Source organism: Lissotriton vulgaris, chromosome 9 (assembly GCF_964263255.1).
Source record: "Lissotriton vulgaris chromosome 9, aLisVul1.2, whole genome shotgun sequence".
NCBI lineage: Eukaryota > Metazoa > Chordata > Amphibia > Caudata > Salamandridae > Lissotriton > Lissotriton vulgaris.
The window spans coordinates 1,018,710,779-1,018,728,349 of NC_141697.1; the positions used below are offsets into that span (position 1 = coordinate 1,018,710,779).

Genomic DNA, 17,571 nt, shown 5'->3' on the forward strand with positions numbered 1-17,571 from the left:
GTCACAGACTAGCTCAATCGAATACGCAATGCTCAGCAACATTTCCTACGTAGGCGCTTAAAAATTAAATAAAAAACTTGAAAAAATAAGGATTATTGGTGCGTCTGAATTAGTCTAGATGTTTAGCAGATTTCTCATCAAATTTGGATGTGTTGTTTGATTTGAAGCTTAATAAAATAAAAAACTATAATGCTGCTGTTCATGGTGATAAAAGAGTTAGTAAAACAGGCTCTGATGCCCCTTAGAAGGCCTAGTTTGCTGCTTTGTAAACCGCAAAGCCATGCTCCACAGGTTACAGGCACCCATATTTTAGTGGGATTGCCACAAATCCCAGAAACTTTTCAGCTGAGTTGAATAAAAAAACAGCACCACGTACACCTGAAGGAAAACCCACAACGTGGCTTTTAGACATTGTACTTTTTAACAACCATGTTTACTAGTGAAAAGGTACATAACGTTCCTTTGGGTTAATTAGAATGTAATCTTCTCTTTGGGAGGCTCAGTTAGTACCAATGAAAACTCCCTAATACCAGTAAATGAAAGATGCTTTATAGCTGTAACATAAGCATGTATTATGGACATCAAAGATAACAACATTAATTAAAAGCCCGGACACATACAAGTTCAGAGGTATTATGTCTAACAGTCAATGAGTGACCAAGGTAATACTCTGTCGACATTTCATCCCACAATATGACTTTAAAATGGGTCTTCTTCAGGACAAAAACACAGGTAAGAAGCTACCTTGCTTGATGGGAGACAATATATGCATAGTCTAAAGATCAGTTCATACAAACATTCTTGAGGGCCTGTGTCAAACATTATTATGAATGTTCTTGGGCTCATCAGCGCATTAGTTTACTCTGAGAACAATACCACTGCCCATTGTTCTCAAAGTTAAAAGACGCATTGAAAAGCTCAAGAAGATTCCTACTAACTTTTGTCACAGTCCTGCAAGAAATGTTGGCCTTTGTAGCCATTTTCATCTTTGCACAATGAGAATCATAACCATAATGACCGCTGACATTTAAGATCATTCAATGATGTCACAGACATAAGGATCTCCAGTGGTAATGGTACATAGCAATTTTTTTAAATTTTACTTCCAACCCTCATGAATTTCCAGTAGAGTGGCACTATAGATATGAGTGGGTGTGGTCTGGTCTTAATTTGTTAAGGAACTCCTTCTTGCACTAAACATTTACCTTTTTCCATAAAATACAGATTTTATTCATAGGAGGACATCACCATACATATATATATATATATATATCTTATGGCAGAAAGACAGCAATAATAAAAAATATTGTAAGGAAGCGAAGGGAAAGATTCGGAAATCGATCTTTATTATTGTAACACATTCCCGGTAGTTCCCTTATGGATACAACACCATAACATGCACACAATAGACACGCACAAGCATATTCATGCAAGCATATATAGTTGCATGTGCGCAGACACACTCAGTTTCCACTCAAACCCACCCCACACCCTTTGAGTTACCATGAGGTAGAATCCCTCTTTTGAGGTAACATGTAGAACTTTGGAAACAATATCCTGAAGCAAGCCTTGTGGCTTTCACAATCTATATAACAATATATACAACAACTGAATGTCAAATTTCACATTCTGAGCAAAGTTCATGGCTGATAAATACTTTGCAGAACAGCCAATAAGCAGAGGACATCATGAGGAATACTTTGTAAGTACGGCGGAATTTGTATAACTGCACACTCAACATACCCTCCATACTAGTTCATATCCATTACCCTGGTGAATGGTCTAGAATCACTACTCCATTCATTGCCAATGAGATGCACAACAGGACAATGCAACCAAATGTGTAGAAGGATTTATAGATGTCTCCGTGCCCAACACACCTTTGATCTTACCACCACTCCTTTACACATACAACAATATTAGCAATTCATACGTTGAATCACAACCCTGCGTCTCAAAAATTCGCCCATAGGTTTATGAGCAAATAATGCAGCTCAGCATGTTCGCACAGTTGCTTCTGATTCTTCTAGCCGAACACAACATATGTATTTAACTGCAGTATTTCACTAGCCATAATGAAATCGAGAAGTGAGGAGTCATCCTATTTGCCAAGTGTATCAGATATTGTAGCGCTCTATCCTTTTGAGGATGACGCTTCTTTACACATGTGAAGGACAAAGCTGTACAGTTTATGTAAGTCAGGGCTCATGATAATTGGAAGGGCCAGCAAAAATCAATACATAAATGTACATAAATACAGGCCTCACCTTTTTCTAAGGAACTATAAATATGGGTTTAACTTGTGTAATAGATAATTAGGCATAGTTGAATCCCACATTTGTGTGCCTTTTCTTCATGACATTATTATTTGGTTGTTGCTTTAGAGGTTATACGTATGTTTCTGTGCAGTACATGAGTTTTTTCAAGGCCAAAGCCATTAAAAGCTGTGAACTAAATACCACTATGTGTGTGGAAAACATTTAATACAATTTCTGCTGAAGTGTTTTTGTTGTCTTTGGGGACTTGGGTCTTCATTCCATTACCATAAGTTGTATATACCGATGTCAGTCTGAGTTTGGGAAACAAGTATCAGATAAACAGTACAAGAAAGTACAGGAATTGCAAAATGAGAACTCCATTTCTGGTAAAATATGGAATAAATGTATTAGTGTCATGAAAATTTGTTGCCATCTTATCACATTAGGTCAGACCAGGGAAAGAACGAAGACTATTAAGATGTCTTGCCATTCACCTAAAATACTTTCAATTTGAGCTGTCTTACTGAAGAAGGCGTTTACTTCCTACAGCAATAAAACTATATAAAATGTTACAAAATATGAGGTCTAGTATTTTGCTATCCCTCGAAAAACTGCCACCGAGACTGGATATGCTAAGCAGACTGAATGAGCAGAACATATTTAATAGTCAAGGCTAGACTTCTAAAAAGCAACTGCTCTTCTGACAGAGCAGTCCAGAACATGTGGAAGTTGATTGTTTATGTTGGATTTTTTTTTCTTCTTCATTACTGCTTGATTGCCAACAAGTGCTTTGCCCATAAATTAGACACATTTTTTTAAGGCTTAATTGTATGTGATGTCTGATAATATAATCGCTGCAGGACTGCAAAGAGACAGTTCTAAAACGCATAATCTGGTGGTCTTTGGATCAAAAAGCGATCCTCGGTGTTGGGAGACAAACCAATATCATATTCTTGTCTTTTGTCAACTCTCAGGAACAAATTACTCCATGTTCAGGGAAGCATTACAAATCTCCACTGGACCGGAGCCATATTCAAACATTAGTAAAAGGGTGCTAGAAGAAGAAGCACCAAGTCCGGCATGTATGAAAAGGGTTGCCAGTGTGGGCATTAATGAGATAGGTGAGTGCAAAATGTGTACAGCACAGCAGTGAGGTCTGACTTACTATACAACATTTAAGTCAAGAAGAGTAGAGTTTTCTTATGGTGAGACGTTTGTGTTTGGTGCAGAGGTCGACGAAGGTTCTCAACACTCAGGCTCACTGGGCAGTAAAGCATTTACCAACTACTGAATTGTAACATTATCAGTGGATTTAAAGCAGGCTTTGCATGGCTAAGAACAGGGATCATCCTGGCATGTAGTACTGTATTTGTTACAGGGGTATGTGTATAATGGGCTGTGTTTTGTGGTTTCACTGTTGTGTGAGGTGGAGAGCCCGATGGTGACTCTGCTACTATCAGTCAGCTTAGTGGCGCTCAGGTGCCTGGAGACTTAGGGCCTGATTTAGATCTTCAGGACGGGTTTCTCCGTCACAACGGTGACGGATATCCTGTCCGCCGAAACATACATTCCATAATATCCTATGGGATTTATATTTCGGCGGACGGGATATTTGTCACAAAGCCCGCAAAGATCTAAATCAGGGCCACAGTGCTAAGGTTTCTTTCCACCTTCTAGATTATGTGTAATTCTTTAATTCACATACATTTTGAAATATAATGAGGTATAATTAGTTAGCAGGCTGTGGTTTGATTAAGAAGTACTGTCAAGTAGGCCGATATAGTGGTCGGATGTGCTGACTACTGATCCAACCTAGAAGTCAAAAGTAATTTGTGAATCAAAAGTCAAATCTTGAGCTTTGGTGCTGTGAACATGTATGTATGTGGTATCTGTGTAGTACAAACCTATCCAAAAGGCAGCGTAGCTGGTGACTTGTAATACTAGGACTAGTAAAAGTATTTGGCCAGTGTGGTGATAGAAGATTTGCATACAAGCAGAAGTTTAGTTTCAGAGACATTTGCCCCTGCCTGGCTCGAAGGCACACAGACGTTTTTCTAGTGTCCAGTATGGGTTTCGCTAGTGGTTGTTGATTATCTTCCAAGGATGGACAGAGGAAGATCCTGAAAAGCATATATCAAAGGGGTTCATAATTATGAAGTCAACATATGATCTGATGGAAGTCAGATTAGAAGGTTTCTTCTTTCAATCACTGATATCAGTTTTCAGAGGAAGGGCATCAACCAAGAGAGAGGCATATTACTAGATTCTGAAATTTATCAGGGTCTCTCTCCCCAATTTGCAAACTTGGCACTGGTTCCTATATTAAAAGTAGGCATCACTCACTCTTAACAGCTACTTCCTAAACATCATCTGAGATTTGGTAAGTAATCTTTCTGTTCTTCGCATAGGGCAGAATCCCAAATGTAGAGTACAGAGAAAGCCATTATTGTCACGGTACAACAGGAGTTTAGAAGCTGCAGTTTCATCTATAACTGTGAATGACTAGAGAAGCTTATTGATAAAGCCATATTTATTACTTAGTGGTTAGTTGATTATTTGAGGGTCATTGGTGTATAAAGTGTAATGCTATGTTATATTGATTTATATAGTGCACTAATCACCTGGGAGGGTATCCAGGCACTAGGGCAGGTGTGTAGGTGTGTGGTCCCCAGGGCGCTTATACCAACAGCCAGGTCTTCAGCTTATGCTGTACTCAAGAAGTGAGAAGGAGGCTCTGATGTGTTGTGGGAAGTTGTTCCATGCCTTGGTGTGCTGTAGGAAAATGAGGGACCTCCAGTTTAGCTTTTGCTGATGCAGGGAATGTGTGCACGTGGAAGTGCGGCAGAGCGTAGGTGTCTGGAGGATTGGCGAAAGAGTATGCTGCTGTTCAGGTATTCTGGTCCTGTGTTGTGTAGGGGTTTGTATGTGTGCATGAGAAGTTTGAATTGGCTGCACTTATGAATGTCGAGCCAGGGAAGCTTCTTGAGGTGCGGTGTGATGTGGGTGCAGTGTCCGGATCAACTATGAGTCCTGCAGCGGTGTTCCCGATAGTTCGGAGTCTGTTTAGGAGTTGTTTGGAGATTCCAGCGCAGAGAGTTTTTGCCATAGTCCAGCCTGCAGGTGATGAGCGCTTGTGTGACGGTTTGTCTGGTGTTTTGAGGAACCATTTGAAAATCTTTCATAGCATGCATAGGATGTAGAAGAAGTAGCTGCACACTGCATTGATTTGAGCAGTAATGTTGAGCTTGTCGTCTAGAATGATGCCTAGAATTCTTGTGCTGTCTGTGGGTATTGGTCCTAACTCCAACAGCCACCATAGGGAGGTCTTGTTGCCGAAGAATTGAGCATCCATCTTGTCAGAGTTGAGCTGCAGGCAGTTGGTTCGCATACAGCCAGCTACCATAGTCATGCAGTTGGTGAAGTTGGTTCTGGTGATGATTGTCTTGTCCCTCAAGGATAGAATGAGTTGTGTGTCACTGGCATAGAAGATGACAGTGAAGTCTTGTGCTCAAATGATGTTGGTGAGCGGTGTCATGTATACATTGCAAAGTATGGGGCTGAGGGATGATCCCTGTGGGACTCCGCATATCAATCTCTTGGTCTCTGATGTGAAGGGAGGCAGCCTGACCCTTTGGGTTATTCCTGTGAGGAAGGAACAGATCCATCTGAGAGCAGATCCTTGTATGCCAATCTCATGGAGTCTTCTGATGAGGGTGTTATAAGAGAGTGTCAAAGGCTGCAGAGAAGTCGCGCAGGATAAGCCGCTCTTTCTCCTCAGTCCAGGATGATTTGAATGTCGTCGGTGGGTGCAATGAGTGTTGTTTCAGTGCTGTGTTTCTTTCTTAATTCAGATTGAGGGATATCTAGAAGATGGTGAAGTTCAAGGTTGGTTTCGAGTTGCTTGTTAATGGCCCTTGCAACCACATTGGCTGGATAGGAGAGCAGGTAGATGGGTCAGAAGTTACTAAGTTAAGTTGTGCCGGCTGTGGGCTTCTTGAGGAGGGTGTTGATTTCTGCACATTTCCATTCATCCAGAAAAGTGGAGGATGTGATTGAGGTGTTGATAATGATGTGGGTCAGAGTGGAGCACATTGGTGATGTTCCCGGGTTGTAGATGTAGTGGGGGCATGGATCCGTTGGAACCCCTCTGTATCTGCATGATTGCTGCTGTCATTTCTTGTCAGGGTTGTCCAAGATGGATGGCCATCTTGGCTGGTGGTGGAGAGGTCAGCAATGAGTTCTCTGGGGTTGGGTTGCTGGGCAAAGTTGCTATAGATGTTTGGGATTTTGCCATTGAAGAAGATGGATAGGTTGTCGCAGATTTGTTGGGAGCCAGCGATGTTGTTCACAGTGGCTGAGGGCGAGGTGAAATCCTTGACGATAGAGAAAATCTCCTTGCATCTGTTGGAGCTTCGTTCGCTGCGGTTCACCAGTGCATTTTTCTTGCTGTCTCTTTTTTGCTGGTGAGAGCATCTGAGCACAGCCTTGTAGGAAATTCGGTTGGTGGTGTCGGACCTGGGTTTCCATTTCATTTGTAGCGGTTTACAGTGGTGTTTGGTGTCTCAGAGGTCTTTTGTTTACCAGCTGCCCTGCTTGTTGGATCTACTATGCTTGTTAGTTTTGATGGAAGCGAGGGGGTCCGTGCAGTTCTTGATCCAGTTGTTGAAGTTGTTGATGTCCTTGTCGAGGTTGTCTGTGGGGCTAGGATGACCCATGTTGAGGGCACTGACCCACTCTGCTTCTGTGATTTTTATCCAGTTGCAGCTTGGAATGCTAAACCTGGTGAGGGTGTTGACTTGAGGTGTGGTGATTTGGAAGTGGATGATGGCGTGGACGGTCCATGTGAGCGGTGTGGTGGAGTCGTATTTGATGCTGTCACTTGTCCTAAAGATTGGGTCCTGTGTGTGTCCTGTGGTGAGTATTGGTTCTGGGGCGAGAAAGGTGAGTCAGATGTTGCTGAAACATTCAATAAGTGGTGTGGAGCAGAAGTCATTCGGTCATCCAGGTGAAAGTTGAAGCCAATGAGGAGAATGTAGGCTTCGGAGTTGTTGGTGAACAGAGTGACAAAGTTGGTGATATGGTTGGTACAGGTTGCTTGTAGTCCAGGTGATCGGTAGCCGAGGTTTCCATTCAGGGGGAAGTTTTCAGAGATTTGCAGCTTGAAGTGCAGGTGTTCCATGAATGGGGTGGTGTTCTCTGTGGATGTTGTGCATTTGAATGATTCCTTGAATATGATAGCGAGTCCTCCTACTGGCTTGAAAAAGCGGTCCTGTCAAGCAATCATTCAGCCCACTGCGATTGCTGTGGTGATGTCAGGAGCCAATGAGGGGTTGAGTCAGGTCTCTGTGATGAAGAGGTTGTCGGGTGCATCGCTACTCAGCAGGTCCCATATTTCAGTTGTGTGTTTGCTGAGTGATTGTGGATTGAGAAGCATGCATGCGAGTAGGTGATGATGTGCGAGTTTGCTCTGGCATGTGTTGTAGGGTAGGAGTACAGGTATTATTGGTGTTTTTGTGGCGTGTGTGTTAGGAGGGGAGTAAATGCGACTGGGCAGTCCGCATGATAATTTCTAGGTGTTAAGGTACGTCAGATCTTGCTCAGCCCATCTGTGGCACTGCAATCCACAGAATGACATTTGGAACACGTTATCTGTCCCTGTGTGGTGTCCACGATACATATAATGAAAATATTAGCACATTATTTGGCATGGAGTATGGCCGAAAGCATGGTTCATCACTTATTAAGGTACCAGTGGCAGAGGTGATCCAATTACTGTGCCCTCAAGAAAATCTTTCTAACTTCGGAGAAAAGGCAAAGTGGTCGATTCAAGTGTGATACTCTTAGCAAACCGGAAAGTGCTTCATCAGGTACTAATGCAATTCTTTGTAGCTACTACATAAGACAGCAGGTATACACCTGAGAAGTTGAAATATCTGCTCATGTGCTCCAGGCGAATCTTTGTAGATTACGTTTTTCATGTGCAGGAACTATTTTTCTTAAGTAGGTTCACCAGCAGTTCACCAGAAAAATAGGAAGATTTTACTGTTATAAGATTTGCTACACATATTTATGCTGTGTCTTTCTTAAGTACACTTTAAACTTACAGTTGTTTTGTGTTGTGTTATATTATCTGGATTTGTAGTGCGCTATTTACCACCCAATACGGTATTGATGTGTTTTATTATGGATTGCTGCTCCTTTCCTTTGATTTAAACAGCTAAATCTTATAGGGTTACTACAGCTTGTTTGGTGGGAGGTTTATAGCATTCCTCTGACTTGCTACTTCTAAGTCACATGTCAATATTACTTTTCACATCTTCATACCTTCCTCAACAATAGGTCAACTGGGTGCAAAGTGAGTGGCCTCCAATGACTGAACCACAATCAGATCAAAAGAGTGCCAATGTTGTATATCTGGAGATGACCACAAAATAACCTCACGTAGAAGGCACACAGGTAAATATATAGATCCACACTGGTACAATGGAGCTATGAATAAGAATACACTTTCAACAGAAAATAGCTATTAGTGATAATGACCTGCACCCTTCCCCCTGCATCAAAAATGGATGCTCAGAGAACCTATATTTGCACATGTATTGCAGAAATCCCAACTACAGACTGTTGCTTTATTAATAAACAAGGAATTTGTAACATCTCTTTACAGGAGTAGACTTGGATGCTTTTCAGGGTGGTAAACAGTGTGCGTATAGTAAGTGAATGCCCACAAATGTAAGAGTTTGTGGGTTTGACCCCCACCAGACCACCTTTAATCCCTACAATGACATTTTCAGTCTGCAAGTGGAAATGCACATTGAGCCTATTCTGTGAAATGGGGAATGTCTGCCTGCAGATGACTTTTTGTGGGGACATTAGTTTCACTTGTGTGCACAAACACATTGTGAGTGAGGCACTGAATGAGTAGTCAATCAGTCTGTAAAACGATTGCCATACTTCACAGATCTCTTAACTACCCGATGCAGAAAAACATTGCACTGAGAATCAATTCTAAAAGTGGACCTTTCGGTGAGACCACTCCCCAAAGAAGTCCAATCAAGGGCACCTGGAACAACTTTTACTAGAGTATAGAGCAGAGATCTGGTGGATGCACAACACAGTTCCTTAACGAGTATAGGGCTTAGCAGCAATACATGGACCAGCCTGACATTCCCAATTTGCTGTGGGTACACCCCTGTGTACGGATTCACATCCTACTCGTCCCTAACCTGTACCACACTTATGCAACTTACACATTTTACAGTTTCGAAATGCACAACAATATGTTTCAAGCAGTGTAACTACAGTATAAACTACATACATGATAACCACAACATTTTCTGGAAGAGAGGCTTATACCTGGAAAAAGCGCTGTGAATCAATAACTTTGTCCTCAAAATGTTAACAAGCAAAGGACAAATCATGCAGACAAGTTAAGGCAATACATACTTTGCTCACATCTTGATGCACTCCAACATCCCCACAGTGATCACCCCTATCCTCTCCCGTAGACTATATTTCCTTTACCCCATGTATCCCCCCACCCTACCTACTTTGTAAATCCCCTTCACTTTGTACTGCACTCACTTGCCTTGTAGCTTGGTTTCCTTACTTACACACATATATATATATATATATACACACAAGGTCCATTCAAAGCAGTGCTACTCACCTGCAGGGCTGGTTGTTTGTCATTCCTTTTGGGTGATTTTAATCCACTGACTTGGTGGTGGTGAAGTAAGAGTTGTCTTGCTACTTGAAGAGCCTGAGTGGAAGTGAATAATTGTATTTTTATTTCATAAGAATGGCACGCTTATTCATTAAATTTTCATGAACATGGCATTTACGATTTAGCATGGATTTCCATTTCGGAGCGTGTGTAATACATTCACCAAGTAAACATTTAATTATGCTGAATCCTAATGTAATGTCCCATCTTAGCAAATTCCATGCATAAAATATATCCTATTTGTAAGGTACTGGAAGAGCAGGATGAACAAGCTCGAGGAAAGCCTTATGACTGTCATACTTCTTGTAAATAATAAATGTTCCCTTTTTTTATTTAAAAAAAGGCTGACTTACCAATCAAAAATCAAAGTGCCAATTTGTGGGCACAAGAGCCACAACATAAATCACCTAGTCAATCCTTGTAAGATCTACTCGCTGGATACCATAATGCATATATTAGGGTGTTTATGCCTGAATGATCTTCAAGCAATCAAACAATGCACATATTTTTTATTTGAATTGCAAGTGGTCCTCTTTTGATGTTATACTGCTTTTCCTTAATACTTTTTCAGAATCAAAATACTGTATGTTTAATACTGTGGTTTTGGAATAAAATGTGTTATATAACTGCTTTTTAATTAAAAAATATCAACTATGCAAACCATGCTGCGAGTTTTTAGGATTACTTATAAAAGACTTGGACAAATACATTCCCCTTTATTTTCTGAGACCACCACTATTCTTTCTAAGTCTTCCACTCACTTTTCACAGTACTTCCAAGTACATGTGGCTAAAGCTAGAGAACATCTTACTCTGTCGAGATTATCCTGCAAGACAGATTTGTAAAGATCAAAGGTTCACTTAAGGCTAAAATGACCATCAATGTCCACAACTGTGGTAATGAAGTGATAATATCACCCGTCACTGCCACTATCAAATATTAAGAACGAATAAAGGAAACAGACAAAGCATAGTTACAGACAAAACAATGTTCAGCATGGTTAACCACCTATTGGACAATGTTTTTATTCCTGGCTTGTATTTTACCAGTAGTATCTCATTCAAGAGTTTGGATTGAATGCCTCACAGTACCATTTCTCCACAGCTGGAGAAATAGTCTTTTTACGTGCACTTAGTAAGATCACGCCATAAGAACTGAGTGGTCTGCATTGTTTAGTTTTTGGGAACGGTGGGTTGTTACCATGTGCAGCTTTATGTATATTTACAGTCACTTTAAGCAAGCTTTCTGCTTTTCAAAACACGCAGACAGGTGAGTTCTTAATGGACAGACTAGACTTGCTTCCATTTACTTTAGCCCTTATTTGAGCATACAGCTGCTATAAGGACCACCTAGATCTGTGTACGCACATGTTACTGAATTAATTAAATTAATATATTTTGATTTGCTCTCACGAGGGCTTGTGCTGCTGTACTAAAGCATTTGGGCGAATGGAGGGGCGTAATCAATTCCAGGAGCACTATTAAACAGGTGTTTTTATTTTTTTACTGTCTGAGTACATCTGCTGACAAAGTGTCACGCGGAGTTAATCCTAGGTTTGTCATCTGGCTTAAGGTTATTAGTGTGATATTCGACATTGTAGACGGCGGTGCACTAACAGTGACCAATGCTGTAACATTCCTATAGACTCCAACCAGAGACCACCTTTTCAGTTTTAATAAATAATGAGCTTTTCTGTAACCAGCATTACACCATTTTCAGACATGGTTTTAGATGTTGTGCCAATTAGGACCTGTCTGCTGTCACCTTCGCATACAGCCGGGTGTCACGAAGACAATGGCTTCACAAAGATTTTGAATAAGATGGGAGATAATGTTGAGTCATGAGGGACCACACAGGAAAGCCAGGACAGAGGGGGAGAAAACGCACTCAGGCACAACCTGTCATCTGTTTGTCATAATTATGTCTTGACAATGTTTTTTTTTTATTTGTGAAAATCATCACCGAAAAATGGAAAAAGCTCCATAAATCCATTTATTCATTATTGTATGGTTCACCGGGACTTGCTTTGCAGGATTCTAAGTTGAGGGTTCCAATTTGCAGATTCAGATCACAAATGGAATTTTAACACAGTTCAGCTACTTTTGTCAAGAAAGTGTTGGATTTTAACATTAATTAAATTGTATTTTTTGCAAATCTCGTGGACACAGCTGTTTTGGTGAAGGCTTCATATACAATGTGTGAAAGGGAAAATATGTCAACAATCTGAATGGTCACAGTTGGAAAAGACTAAATATAATTTGTCCAACCCTTACCACAAGGAAGCAAATGCATGTCTACATTTCAGAACCATTTTTTACACCACAACACTTTGTTCTGCATAGCATGTCATTTAATCACAAGAAAATCAAACATGTGAAGAGGACACCATTTCTTATATTTACCAAGAAATGTTTTGGGCCATATTTACGTCAGGAGCAACGGGCCCAAAACTAGCCCCACGTAGAAGCAAATGAAAGTGATCACTACAACTAGCGTTGTCTCCCTGCTGTTAATGCAGATTTACGTTTGTGCTATTATGTTAGCAGAATTTGCATATAATCATAAATCATTATTAAGGCACCTCAGTACTTTCTGGCGGCAAATTCTTACAGCTCTGTGATTTCCATTGTATGTGATTGTGATTGGTTGTGTATGGTTAGCATAGAGTTGCTCAGTTGGCAGTGGTGCAATGCATCATGTTGGTTTCTGAGGGGTGAGCAGGCAGGAGAGAGCGAATGTGTAGAGGGAGAAAAGAAGAAGAGGAATGAAAAGAAAGATAGGAGTGTGAGAACGAAGTAGGAAAGGGGAAGGGGAGCAAGAACAAAGATTTTGAGAGAGAAGAGAGAGGCTAAGAGTGTGAAGTAGAAAAAATGAGGAAGGTATGTGGTGGAAGTGAAACAGAGGAGAGGGGAAAGGATGATAGTTATGCAGTGAAGTATGGATGAAATGAGAAGGGGGGAGGTAAGGGCAGGGAGTGGTGAGGTTGGAACAGGAGCAGGGGAGACAAAAGGGAAATGAGTCAAGCGGAAAATAAAGCAGGAGAATATAGAATGGATGAGAAAAAGATATGGGAGGAAGAAGGAGCCAAGTGGAGGCAGAAAGCGGGGATCAAATTCAAGTGCAGAAACAGGATATTACATTTACAATAAGTGTTAATGTAGTAGGTAAAATCTAAATAAATGCACTTTTAGGTACTTTAAAAAAAATATCATGGTGAGTTTCATTCTCATGTTCGCAGTGAGTCCCAAGTAAAAGAAGCTGCTCCTGAGATGGAGTGATGTTGAAAGTGAACATTTCTGAGGGAAAATGGCTAGAAAAGGAGGTTGTTTTTGCTTCTTGAACTTCTGGTGCAGTCCAACTGTTTGGGCAGGCTGGAGGGGTAGGGCAGGAAATTGATGTGAACGACGTTGTAGGCTAAACAGCCCAGCTTGAACTTTATTCTAGAATCAACAGAGAGTCAATGTAGCTCGGCAACAATAGCACTGATATTGATGTATTTATTGGTTGAACAAGTCTAGCCGCAGCACACAGGACAGTTTTCAGAGGTGCAAGACATGCTTGAAGGATATCTGCAAGTACCGCATTGCCGAAATGCAGTCTTAAGAGAATCAGAGCATTGCCTGTTGATTTTAGATGCAGCTTAATATTCTTTAGGTTGCATAGGTAGAGGTTAACTGCTTTCGAGAGTTTGTTGATAATGTTGGATTGTTTGTTGAATGAATACATGTCTCAAGTACAGTATTATCATTGTTGGACTCCCTCCGTTCTTGACTGGCCTTTTTTTATCCAACACATATACATTTTGTAGATTAAGGGGGTTATTCAGAGTTTGTTAGATGCTGAACAGTCACCAAAAAATTAAGGCTGTGCTGTCAGCCCAATGTAGAGTGTATACATGGTTATGGGTTCTAAATAGTGTGGGTGGACCAATCACCAATTCTTGGTAGATACTCAGTCAAACTTAAAATAACCCCAAGTCATCCAAGATCCTACTATAATTACCTCAAAATTACCAAAATGAGGAATCAATCCCTCGTACTCTGATCTGAAAAATGTCATTAGGCAAAGTTGCCTTTGGTCACTGTTGGCTAAAGAGTCCCAAAGTGGCTGACATTTACATAATTAGATTCATTGTTATTTTGTCAAATTATGTTATTGTCATTGAAACATACAGAGGGCTCTAGTCACTGATGGTGATTGACACAGATCAAGTCCTGAGATGTGAATCAGCGTGTGTCCTTGGATTCAAGGGAGGCACTGTGCTCTTAGGGCTCACTGATGGGACAGAGCAGACCTGTGGAAAAGCCCACTTCAAATCAGAGACTTGAAGTAAGGTAAAGCATGGCAATGAGTCTCATCTGACTGGGGGTCCCACCACTGCAAAGAAAAGGCCTCATCCAGGTGCGGGTAAGTAGTGCAACTGCAGAAGGTGGTATTGTAGCTGCACAAGCTGCAGTGGTGCTTCCTGTCAGGTTCCCAGAAATATTAATTCTTGATCGTCAGAACAATCATTTGCTTAAACATAATAAACGTTCCATCTAGCTGCAAGATTAAAATGGCTCTAAAAGGATCAGCCCCATCAGGTGTTTTTTGTACACTGATCAAACATGGGACATTTGCACGAGGCCAGAATGCAGGAGGGTCGGTGTCTCAGGAAGTTATCTTTAATCAGTGCCAGCTTCTACCTGATAGATGCGTGGGGCACTGCTGCTTATCACAGGGCTAGTAGCTAGAAGTGTTCCCTTCTAGAGAACACCTGTAGAACATGCTTGCTTTCTTTATTTTGACACCCTCCCTCCCATAGAGCAGTACTGGGTAAATACGAATCCTAATGATCTCCTCAGTTAAGTTTGTAGGTCCCAAAGGCATTCTCATTTCAGCTTATTAGAAAAGTTCCCTCAATTAATTCAGTTTGGTGTGGAGGTTGCCCACTTCTGGTTACGAGTAGAGGCAAGTGAACTGGTCTTCATTAGGTAGACTGACATGATGTAAGCATCATACTTCACCGCATAAAGATAAACTGCTGGACATCTTTCAAGATGCATTGAGCTATATCAAAAAAGGCGAACATGATTCAAAGAGGTGTCAGCAAAGTGAAAAGGTTACAGAGTGGAGACGATTGCAAAAGACTGAAGTAATTAAATATAGAAAGAGGAGGACAGAGTGGTAACTTTCTCATCAGACACCCATATTGGCTGTTGCCCTAAATTATCACCAAATGAGAAGATCATTATCCTGGCAATGTGCCTATCTAGAACCAACAAAGAGACCATTTATAATAGTTTTTCATGTTTGTGGGCTAATAGTCGTCAGACATTCTCCCCTTTCTCAATCGTCATTACAAAATATTTGGTAGGGAAGATGGTGGGTTTAAGAGTACACCTTTCTAAGTGGAAGACATCTTTAATATTATTGGTTCACCCTCAAAAGTATAAATCAATTCAATATAGTTTAGAAGGAATTGATAACCTCAGGAATTTGCCAAGTTTCAATGAATAGGTGCTGAAGCTGATGGTACTTTGCATTATTCACTGCCTTAGACATGTACAGTAACCTAATACTGTCACAAGATAATTCACATAAAAGTGTTCAATCAAAAATAAAGTAGGTAGGAAAGGGTTTTGCAATTTAGATTTGTGCAAAGCTGCAAAATGGAACGATGCTTTGAGCACATTTATAATTGGGCATATATGTTAGTTCAAATGCACAGGTCACTTCTTGCATGATCTGGCCCTTTGACAGTGCACCGCTAATTTACAGGCCACCGCCTACCATTAAAGCATGGTTTTACCTATGCAATTTCTAAATTGAGGAGGACTTCACATGATGTACCATGTGATCATTCACAGCTGAGCAATGAAAATTAATGTAGGCAGGCATCCATTTTATTGTGCTGTTGAGTTTCATTGCAACTAGGACAGCATCTTTATAACATACAGAAAGGCACTGGGTATGCATATGTTTCTGTCTTCAAACTAAAGGGCTCTTATCCTGTATTCTTGCAAGAAATTCCAAGTAATTAAGCACAAAAATATTTGGGGGGTGTGCAAACCATGGAAAATTCATACTAAAATGCTTTGATGTCTACATAGTTTGATGTAATAACGAGTGTAAAGAGAAGAATCACTTTAAATGAAGCTAGACCCTAGGACCTGTAGGGCAGATGGGAATATAGCCATCCTAATAAGCAATAAGTGACAACTGGGTACCTGCCCTTTTTTGACAAGTCTTGCCTGATGCATCAGCCTTATGGAAGGTTATGGTCTGATGTCTACATGGAAGTCCAAGTGTGGGAAAAATGTCACAACAAAGTTTCCATGCCAGAATTATCAAATCGTCTTAAGAGGTGGAGAGAAAATATATATGGGTGCTTTGAGTTATGAGGTTAATTGTCTACTTACTCTTCTAGGCTGCTTGTGATTGTCATGAGTTGCTAATTTAATGGGTGGGAGCTGCTATGTCGGTTTTGTGCTTCTTGCGTTGTGCTAAAACTCAGCTCTGGACATAGTAGCACCAATCAACCATAAAATGGTAACCCAAAAAGTTTTCCAGCCCTGGTATAATGAAATCTCAGAAGATCAAGGCAGGATTGTCGAAGGCAGGAACAAAAATGGAGAAAAAAATATGAGGTAGAGGAGAAAATGAACTAGCTGAAAATATAAAAAAGTATCCTAGCAGCAAATACCTCGTACTCGTCTCAGAGATCGTAAGAGCAGCCTGCGATTCAAACAAAACCCTATTCCTAGTTATAAAAAAAATGATAAAACCAGGTAGCCCTAACCATGCAGTAATAAATAAAAACTTCTGTGATGCGCTGGCAAACATTTTCCAAGAAAATGTTGCTAACATATACTATAATCTTCCAGTGAAGAGGGTAGCTGGTCAACAGGATGGGTGTGCCCTTGCTGCCTCTGTTGGTGAAACCAGATTCTCCCCTTTAAGGCCCCTTCAGAAGAGCAACTAGCAAGATTAATTCCACTAATCAAATCTGGGGTGCCTCAAGACCCTTGTCCCCCTAAGATAATGTATATGATTCCTGCACAAGTGGCACAATATCTGGGCCATGTTCTGAACAACATGTTTACAGGAGGAACCTTTTCTACGCACTGGAAACTTGTTTCCATTCTGCCTGTTAAAGAAAGACAATCTGAATGCACTTGACCTGAACAACTACCACCCAATTTCAAGACTTCCCTTTGCTGCCAAGTTGGTGGAGAAAGTAATGAATCAGCAACTCTCAGAGTACATAGAGGAAAACCTGCTTCTGGACGATACACAACACAAGTTCAGAATAAATCGTAGTACTGAGTCTGCCCAGGTGGTAGCTATAGCGGATATTCAGGAAGTGCTGGACAGGGTGGGACGTTGGCCCTATTTTTGTTGGATCTCCTTGCAGTGTTGGACCGGTCAACCAGGAGATCTTGGCTTACCGTATACTTAGTCTGGGGATAGAGGATACAGCATTAGATCTCCTCCAATCCTTCCTGGTTAACAGACATCCTACTGTAACAATGGGCAAGTTTACATCCAGGCCTTTCTCCCTGCCCTGTGGAGTTCCCCAGGGATCGTCACTGAGTCCAACACTAT

At 40.9% G+C, this 17,571-nt stretch overlaps 1 protein-coding gene across 15 annotated transcripts in view; it reads right to left on the bottom strand.

Annotated features, from left to right (window-relative positions):
- FOXP1 (forkhead box P1) overlaps window positions 1-17,571 on the bottom strand; it is an 875,723-nt gene that overhangs the window by 325,902 nt on the left and 532,250 nt on the right. For all 15 annotated transcript variants that reach the window (XM_086938895.1, XM_086938901.1, XM_086938902.1 and 12 more), the window contains one exon: window positions 9,928-10,020. In XM_086938895.1, the coding sequence (XP_086795021.1) occupies window positions 9,928-10,020 (93 nt within the window). The remainder of the gene's footprint in view (window positions 1-9,927; window positions 10,021-17,571) is intronic.